Below are 10,168 nucleotides of genomic sequence, written 5' to 3' on the forward strand. Positions count from 1 at the left end.
TATACGCCAGTCTGCGAAAGGTGAAAAACATTAATGAACCTTTTTTAATTTTTGATACTGATTATTAATTATGTGCATTTAATTAATTTCGGGATACTAAATTCAGTGGATGAATTTTATTTATTGCATCCTATTTTTTTTCTTTTTTGCTTTAATGGCGGGCACTTGAGATGTATTTTCCTATTGGCCAGGAGTGCCAGAAGAGCTGCTCTCTTGTCGTTACCCAGTGGGCACCTGTGGCGAAACCACGGCGGTGAAGCAGCGTCGCCCACGTCACACAACTACAAACCCATTTATAGGGCGGGTCACATTCACACACTCACACAAAAGAGAAAGGACAGAGAGAAAGAAACATCCATGCCCTGAGCGGGATTCAAACCCGCGACCATCGGCTCCGCAGTCAGGCACACTAGCCACTCGGTCACCTGGTCGGCGCATCCTTTTTAAATGCCATTGTTTTTTGTCCAATTTTCTAGATATAAAGCAGTGATATAAGTTAAGCGTAGCTAAAAACTCAATCCGCCCTCATTGGGCCATCCGGGGAACTCATGAAGACTGATCACGCGAAATAAACTCCGTGGCAGCACAAAGCCTAGAGTCACGCACGAGAATGAGCAAAACTATCGAATCGACGAGCAGTGGTGACCCATTCAGAGCAAGAACATCGAAGCCAAAGCCACAGTGGCTCCAAACCCGATGCAGGTGCTAGAAAGTCCAGACCGACAGCAAGAGAGACGGCCACCACTCCGCGACCCACCAAGAGTCCTCCACCTGAAAAGCTCTACAAACTCAAAACTTTATTAGTAATAAAGCAAAACAAATAGATATTAAAGGCAACCGGTGCGCAATATTCATTACGTTGCGACCATAATGTCGTTGGACTGAAATTGAAGAGTTTTAGCTTTTATGACCTCCTTGACCAACAAGTGGCAGTTCTGGGAGTGATGGATATATGAACTGACTATAATACTCTATTCCAGATAACAGTAAAAATAACATCTTTCAACAAACAAACAAAAAAAATTTGCATGTTAAAAATGGGGCTGAATTCCAGTTTTTCCCAGGAAATAGAACAGCAATGGAGTATATACAAAATAGTGGTTAAAAGTAAGAGACACATATTCACCATTGGACAATATTCGACAGTGATCAATCTGGTTCCGGTCCCGCAGTGGACTGATCGTTAAGACACGGTTCCCAGCAGATCAGCATCACTGGCTGCGATCAGTGTGCGGATGGGTGACCACTTGGATCAGTCTGCGTAAGGACCGAGGGTGTGCGGTATTGGTCCTCGTTAAACTGTGCTAGCGTAAAGTGCTCGACTTCGCGCGCAGGTCGTCGGGCTACCGAAGCGGGGGTGCCATCCCCTCCGCAGAGGATCAAAATTGTGATGGCATGTCTTCGGATCATCCTCCGGGATGTTTCCCAGACCGTCGCCAATAGCCCATTGTGCAGCTCTAGTGCGACGTAAATTAACAACAACAACAATCTGGTTCCAAGCCTCATGATATATTGTGAGTTTTTCAAAACATAAAAGAAGAAATTTTTTAAAGAAAGCAATCAAAAGATCAGTAAATTACAAATAAGTAAAAATTTCAAAACCAAAAAAAAAAAAAACATGATCGAAGAACAAACAAGAACAATTCAAGAACAAACTTTCTTCTTTCCGCTATGGTTCTATGGTTTAGGAGTTTTATTGCTGAATTTTTGGAGGTTGGAACCATCATTGCTACGTGCTGTAGTTACACTGCTGAAATTGAAGGAGGCTAAACGAAAAAAGGGGCTTGTCCTTCTTCAATTTGGCGTTATATTGCTGCGTTACATACAATGCAAGACCAAGTTAGGTGTCGGTAAAGCAAAACCATATAGAAACTCTTTGTTGGGAGCACTTTTTGGCCTTTCGTCATACTGTCCTGATGTACGGCCTTGAAGAAAAATCTCGACTGAACACGCTTTGAAAGCAAAATTAAAGTCACACAAGCCATCCAACGTTTCTTCAGCAGAGCCCTGATTTTTTCCCTGGATGTTTTTCTTAGGCTTATTAAGTGATATGACAAATATCTAAACGTATTTGGTAATTATGTGGAAAAATTAAATTACATTAAATCTGTAATATCGTGTTATATTTTTTGTTTTCCATACTCACCTCTGCTCACAGGTGAAAATTAAGGATTTCTTTTTCCAAAGCAGATGGCAGCACTTGAAGAATTTTTTGCTCGTTGAATATTTTTGTTTCATTGTTTAGGATTTTCAAACAGATGTCAGCACTTGGTTTTAATATTTTCTTACTGATTCGGCAATTTATATTTTATTTTGATGTGATTTATCTAACTGTAACTGTTACTATAGTTTTATATTTATATTTTGATTTATAAGGAGGCGTTTCATTTTTAAATCTTACTTTATGTACTTTTAAGTAGTGTTTCCTGTTCATTACTTTCAGTGCTTTTCAATTATGGTAATGATTTTCTTATTTGTCTATTCATTGTGGGGCCTCGAGGCACTGTCAGTTTTGGTTTTTCCACTGACAACAGAAAGGCTCATGTGTGTTTGTAGACAGTGTGTCCCCTGAAGAAGTGCTGTCCTACAAACACACATATACAGTACAGAACCCGTTATCCGGAAATCAGAAAACCGGAAAACAAAAAAACCGGAACGAAATTCGATAAATATTCCCGTTATTTAAAAAAAAATTTTTTTTTTCCTCATAAGATTTTGAGATTTTTCTTTCTTTTTTGAAAGATGTTTACCTTACCATCATTTTGGAAATAATCATTAGTATATTACTTCATCGTTTTTTCTTCTTTTTAAGATTATTTCCAAATATTTTTTTTTCAGTTGAGTTTGACAATGAAAAAAACGGCTTTTTTTTTGCGATTCAGAAAACCGGAAAAATCAGTTATCCGGAATAGCGATGGTCCCGATCGTTCCGGATAATCGGTTCCCTACTGTATTTTAATTTTTACAGATGTAATGTTTGTTTGAATGTCTGAATTAAATAAAGCAAATTTGGTTTTAGCTGCTTTAGGCGCTTTTCCGTTTTGATTTAATGTTTTAATAGTTTAATTACTTCTTTGTCTCTTTTTTGATTTTGTAAATTGAATTCATTTTCTGATTAGATTATATAAAATCTTTAATATCGCGATATATTTTTTGTTTTCCATACTTACCACTTTCCACAGTCACCAGGGAATGCATATTTTCGGACTCCCCTTCTTTATATACATTAATTCAGACAGTTATTTCAGGGGATATAGCACTCTCCTCCCAATAGATTGACCCGAATTCCATGGCTCGTAATTCGAATCCCAGCTCGAATTCTACACCCAACTAGCTCCGACCACAGTGTTGACGTGAAATATCCTTAGTGGTAGGCATATCATGGGTTAGAGTCCCCTTAACGTCAGGTTAACCATGGGGTTTTTCGTTTTTTTCCTTTCCATGCTTCCCTCTGCGGAGGATCAAAATTGCGATGGCATATCTTCGGATCATCCTCAGGGATGTTTCCCAGACTGTCGCCAATAGCCCATTGTGCAGCTCTAGTGCGACGTAAATGAACAAATCAATCAATCCTTTCCATGCAACTCAAATGTGGATTAGATGTGGACATTTTGATGTAAATCAAAATGTCTTCCACGAAGACAAATTTCACCCGATACTTGATCCTGGAGTTCTCTTGTCTTTTGGATTTCGTTCAAAATTACAAGGCTACCGAGTTGAATATTGGTAGTGGTAAACTCAAAATTAAGCAGGATGTCCAACGACGGTGATGAAATAAAATTTAGGCAGTTAGAAAATTACACGCATTTAAGTTGTGAACTACTCATTTAAACTCTTAACTAATAATAAATAAGAATTAAATAACGTGAATAATTGGAAAGTAAATTAAATAAAAACACTGAAATATTTTTTTCCCCAGAGACTTAAAAAAAAATTTCAATTTTCAATAACTTTTTTTATGTTGAAATTGAGTTTGTCATTTATAAAAAGCATGCAAATGATTAATCACGCAGTGACAATGATTTGTTTAGCTTCAGGAAAAAATCAACATGACACCAAACTTTCCCTTAGGACATTTAAAATCAAGTCGAAACTTATTTCTTTAGTCATTCTAAATGCCTTTTCTCCTTTTCCAGTTTCGGGAATGATACCGCGAGTGCGCGAAGAAAAGGGAATCCCGTGACGTCACGGGAGCACGTGGTGTAAACCGGCGGTCCTTTCGTAAGGCCGGCACATTCTGCCTCCGGTTGTCCGGCAGTTATGTGATGTGAGTGCGCGGTGTTCGGCACCCCCTTCCACCAATCCCAGGATAAAATTGAATACGGGATAAATACCGGAGAACTTCCTCCGTCCTTAACTCCAGAACTGTTGCGTCGGTGATTATTCAGTTTATAATGTCTGATCCGGATGAGATTGCTAAATTGGTGGACGGGGCTTATAAGGTAATTTTTAAAAAATATATATCCATATATATCCTAAATAATAAAAAATATATATCCTAAATAGGAAGGGAAAAATTTATATAATGATACATTTATTGGTCCTAAATGTGTTTTGTTTGTGAATATATTAAATAGAAATGAATTGATTACTTTTTGTTCTGAATATTATTTATTATTGAGGAACATTATGTTTTATTAAAACCAATGTTTAGTAAACCGTATTGTTTTCTAAATTCTAAAAACGGTCTCAGTATATCTCAGCCGCAGTTGAAAAATATTTTTGAATTTGTTTTTTTTAAAAAGAAAAACGTATAACGGTCAATAATTTTTTGCAAAATTAAAATTTAAAGTGCTCGTAAAAATAAAAAAAAAATTTTTTTAATATAAATGTATTAAAAAATTCTTTGAGTAGCGAACATTTTTTTAAGGAATTTAACAGTAAAAAGTTGTATGTAATATTAAACTATTATTCAAGTGCGTACATAAAATCGGGCACCACTGATTAAATATAAATTATTATAAAGTTTTATTGCTTAAAAAAGAAACTGATTAAAAATGAAAAGGGCTAAGTGTCGTAATCCCAAAAAGTTAATGTTTCTTTAAATGCATCGCAGCAATCTTTAATCAGTTAAGTTTAATCATTACAAACTTTGATTTCACCAATCTTTAATCAAAGTTTGTAGTGATTGAACTTAAAAAGTATAACTTAATGCAGGGATTGTTTCTAAAAAACGGATAATATTTTTTCAGGGATTTACATTTAGGGAATTTTAATATTTTGCATTTTGATTAAAACGGTGAATAAAATAAAAACGATATAGGTATATTGTTTTTGCCATTGAGGTCTAAACAAAAAATTAATTTCTAAAAAGACATTTAAATGTATAGGGGAAAATTTTTTGTTGGGAAATTGTAACACCAAAAATTTTCATTCTTGAATTTGCTGCAACGAGATATTTTTAGAAAAAAGAAAAAAAATTTAATTTCATTAAAAAAAAATTTCGAACTGCAAAATGATTTTGATTAATGGTAAATTACTTATAATTCTTAATATTTTGTTAAATTTCTTTAATCTAATATTACTAACTTATTTTGTTCAGAAGTAACAACAAAGCATTTTTTTCTGTATTTAAGTACTTTGCCGTGAACTAGTCTAAGTTCAAATTCAAACTATTCTTTATGCAAGTCTTGCAAATACTTGTTAAAGAGAATTGTTTTTTTTTATTTGCCAATCAAAAATAAATACTTTAATATGCACTTTTATTTAATATCAATAACTTCAATAATAATATTTTTATTTCAATACATAAGTTGGTACTTTCTCAGCTTTATTGGCATTTGTAATATATTTTTAAAATATTTTAATGTCATATGACAAAATCGCAGTTGTTTTACGAATTATGCTTAGGCTTTAAATTATAAATATTTTTAAAATTTGATTCAAGTTACATTGTATAAAATTCTGGATCAAATTACGGTATAAAGTATACCGGCACTTTGGGGAAATTATCCATAAAATCAATTTTTACCGTAACATATTATATCGCGATTTTTACAGTGATATTTATTTAATAAGAGTGATTTTGTGATTTCACGGTAGTTATTAGCATAAAAATTACGATTAATTAGATCCGTAACATATTCGTAAAAGGGCATTTATGTACATATATTTTTAATTTCTTTAAAGCAAAATAAAATTATTACAGCTAAAATTGTTTAATTTTATATATTTGCTTGATAATGCTGCCTATCAAAATATTACACCGAATAATTAAAAGCAAAAAGAAGCAGAATTATTATTAAAAAAATAATATACTACAGTTTCAATGAAAAGGAACTTCTCGTCTCTTTTTCAATTTAATTGTTTCATGTTTTCATTTAATTGTTTTCATGTTTAAATAACACCTTTAGAGTGAGGTTACACTCTAAAAAAATCATTTAATTGTTGGATATGGATATTTTGATTTATTAGAGTTGCCTAAATCTTAAATTTTTCTATATCTTGTCTTTGTGTGGCCTAAATCGTATCATTACTTTACGTTTTTCACTTTTTAGTTTTTATTTGACATAAATTATTCCCAATTATATTTGTGATGTTTCAATGATGAAATATAGTTATTTCAGTTACCAAATAGTTTTTTTTTATAATCACACTTGTGCAGTAATATAAATTACTAGTTTTTGACAGATCTTCAAATGGTAAGATTGAGGGTACTGCTTACTTATTTGCACCACCTGCCTCCAAAAACGAAATTAAATTAAATTACGAATACTTATTAAATGAATAAATATTCAATGGATTACCTAATGTTTAATAATATTATAAGAAATACAATATTATGTTTTAACTGTTAAAGGTACAGTAAAAGTATATTTAAGGAATATTGTATTTAATGTGTTCAACGTATTAGCCTTCAAATAATAAAATGAAATATGATATTATGCACTATAATGTTAAAGCGTGATTTTTCGTGAACCAAGTCCTCTGCTGAAATTGTTAAACACAAAGCAAACTCATAGGCCAGCACAGTGGGCCAGCATCCAAGGTTTCGGAGCCAAAATTAGTATTTCGATAAAATTTGTTTCAAAATTTCGGGGTTTTTATTTAGGGTTTTTCATGTGCAGGTAAATTGAATTCATAGTTGAAATTTTGAAGTACACTAAAAATACCCCAAAACAAACAAAATGGCGGCTGAAATAAGGCGAGCAAAAATAAAAAAAAAATAATATAGTACGTTTAAATAATTAAATATAGCAATGAAAAAATAATAATTTTCGCAATTTCATATTAAAAATGAAAAGCAAAATTATATTTGCGAAGCAATATTACAAAAAAAAAGTGCGTGGAGTCCCTCCGCGTGGAAGAAGTTAAACTTCGTAACCTGCGACGTTAATTGTAGAAGAATCAGCATTTGTAGAAGGATCACTAGTTCTATTCAACGACTCTTTTTCCTGCTCCCTAATAAATTATATGTGTATCAAAACAAACTAAAAAAATATTATAGTAAAACAAAAGTTTTATGACTTTTATTTTTATGTTAGTGAGAACCAAAACAATATGGAAATGAATGAGGGAAAACTGGATCCTACCACGTGATTTCCCGGCCAATAAAAATGTAGCGTTAAACGTTTAACGCAACCTTGTTGGAAGTCGCATAAGAAGTATAACTTCAATAACGCGAAAACATGAAAAAAAAACATAATTTTTGTTTTTCGGTACATTTAGTCCACCTTTGCAATACGGACAAAATGCGGCAGATTTTTTCGAAAGAAGTTTCGAAAGTCATTCAAACATTGCAAAATGTCAAATGATAAGATATAAACCATAAGTTCGTCAAGAGTATTAACTAATCCAACAAATTAAAAAATTGTACTGTAATTTCAGACTAATTACTCTGATAAAAATGTAACAGTAAGGTGAAATTCCCGTATATATTTCTGAAATAAAAATGTAAAAGTTACAAAAAAAATTTTTTAAGCATATTTTTTATTACATTGTACTCTCGTCGGTCCAAAAAATAAATTATAATGTTTGGAATGATTACGAATACTTAATTTGGGCTACATTAAAACTGCCTACACATGTATCAGTTGAAAATTCAATGTTTGACTTTTGGCAAAAGATCATGGTCTTCTGGCCCACAGTGGCCAGGTTAAATTTCAGTGCTAAAAATATTTTGTTCGAAGTGTGTGCTTAGCGGGGAGGGGGTTACGGTAAACACGACCAGTTTCAAACATTTTCTAGAAAAAGCTGTTTTATTTTATTTTAGTTGTTTCCTATCATTTAAACTAAAATGGTGGACTTAAGGTTTAATTTTTTTAATTTTCGTTTTCAACTCTTTCACTGTTCCTCAAGTGTAAGTTTAAGTTAATCCGTTAACTTCTTTTTATGAGGACTACGCAATTTTGGGATCTAGATAGAGTTTTGGAACTTCATTATCTTCAATGTATGAGAAAGAACACTTATGCTTTTCAAAACACTAACAGCCTTAAAAAGAAAAATAATAAATTTACCTCTTTTTCTACTACAGAAATAATTTTACCTCTTTCTTTCCAGAAATAATTTTACCTCTTACCTCTTTCACGCACAGAATGAGGTTTAGCCGCCAAAAAAAATCTGTTTAGTGAAAGATTGACAGATTAGTGGGTCACGGACAAGAAAAGCATAATTTCTAGCATAATTCTCAATTGTTGTAGATTTTCAACTGTTGAGACTCAATTGGTACCTCACTTACGAGATGAGAAACGTGGTATTGGTTGATAGTTATTTCATGATTAGTTCTCTATAATGTTTCAACACACTGGTTCAGTGTAGGTAAAATGGCTTGGAAAAGACGTGTCCTTTATTTGAAGTCAATAAGTTGCCCCTAAATCGGATTGGGATAATTTAGGACAGCATCGAGGTATAAACATAAAGCGTTTTAAGGAAGGCATTTTTTCCATCATAAAATAATATTTCGTTATCAAAGCGTGAAGTACATATTAGAATAAGTTGATTAACAATTATAAGACTCTGTAAAAAATTACGGTAAAAAGTAACGACACTTCTTTTTGCCGTAGAATCTATTTTTATCGGAATGTGTTATGGAACGAAAAATGTAATAAATCGTATTTTTAACAGTAATAATTACAATAAAATCTCTGAATCACTCTAATTAAATAAATATTGCTGTAAAATTTACGGTATAACATTTTACTGTAAAAATGGGTTTTACCGATATACTCAAAGTGCCTGTAGTTTTCATTTTGCGATCTAGAATTTTTTACAGTAAATGTTTCGATTTTGGAAAGTAGTTCTGAGGGGGAAAATATTTTAGGCGCAATGTTTCTAAAACCTTCTTTTCAAGTTCTAACCCTGACAAAATTTTAAATCAGATGTAAGAAATTTTAGCTTCAGACAAATTGCATAAGTTGTCCAACCGTTTCCTACCCATTATTTATAATTATTCCACTTTAGCATAAAAAAGAAATTCTGCTTATTGCATTAGCAAAATCTGCGACAGTGATTCGTCAAAATAAAATTTATAATCGCTGGTAGAAAATAGTTGACTTAATTCTCGCCAATTACTATATCTACAGCTATAAATTTCGAGTTTAAGTATATCTAATCGGTGGCTGACTTTTCTGCCTTTTTTCCTTTTCTCGTTTTTTGCGATAGTTTTATTGCGAAAACAAACTATTCCATTCAAGAATCCTTGGCAATAACCTTTGAGTGTTTGCTTAGTTAGCAGAAAAGTTGAAGCTGCAGTAAACTTCGAATCAAGTTAGAATTTTTTTAAGACGGCTTCAAATTTATGACTTGCGTTGAAATTTATGACTTGCGTCCGGCGTTGTGAAATAAAACGTTAAATTTTCTAAATCTAGGTATGCAATCCTCTGCAACTAAAAAATAAAGAATACATAAGGTAAAGCCTGAAGTAAGTGATCAAGAAAATGTGAATTAACATTTCCCAATTAATAACAAAGCAGTTCACATATATGCACATTTATTGTTTCCTAATTAGGTAAGCCATTTAAAATTTCGCTAAAAAATTTAATTTTAAATATTTTCCTGAACATCGTATCTTGTTACACCTCACGAGCCCTTGTGAACCTCCGGCAAGTAAACAATCTATATTATATAAAACGCTAAAACGTACGTATGCATCAATAAAACCGATGATATTTCTTTTCTCGCGTTGGCAACAGTTTTCATTTTTAATTTCCACTGTTTTGAGGTGTCTTCT

The 10,168-nt window shown here is 32.5% G+C and overlaps 1 protein-coding gene across 2 annotated transcripts in view; it reads left to right on the plus strand.

Annotated features, from left to right (window-relative positions):
* Positions 1 to 4,162: 4,162 nt before the first annotated feature.
* LOC107443943 (BAR/IMD domain-containing adapter protein 2) overlaps positions 4,163 to 10,168 on the plus strand; it is a 239,498-nt gene continuing 233,492 nt past the window's right edge. The window contains exon 1 of one of the 2 annotated variants that reach the window (XM_071183633.1): positions 4,163 to 4,442. In XM_071183633.1, the coding sequence (XP_071039734.1) occupies positions 4,395 to 4,442 (48 nt within the window). In that variant the 5' untranslated portion in view covers positions 4,163 to 4,394. The remainder of the gene's footprint in view (positions 4,443 to 10,168) is intronic. The other variant, XM_043039366.2, reaches the window with a different exon arrangement.

Source organism: Parasteatoda tepidariorum, chromosome 7, assembly GCF_043381705.1.
Source record: "Parasteatoda tepidariorum isolate YZ-2023 chromosome 7, CAS_Ptep_4.0, whole genome shotgun sequence".
NCBI lineage: Eukaryota > Metazoa > Arthropoda > Arachnida > Araneae > Theridiidae > Parasteatoda > Parasteatoda tepidariorum.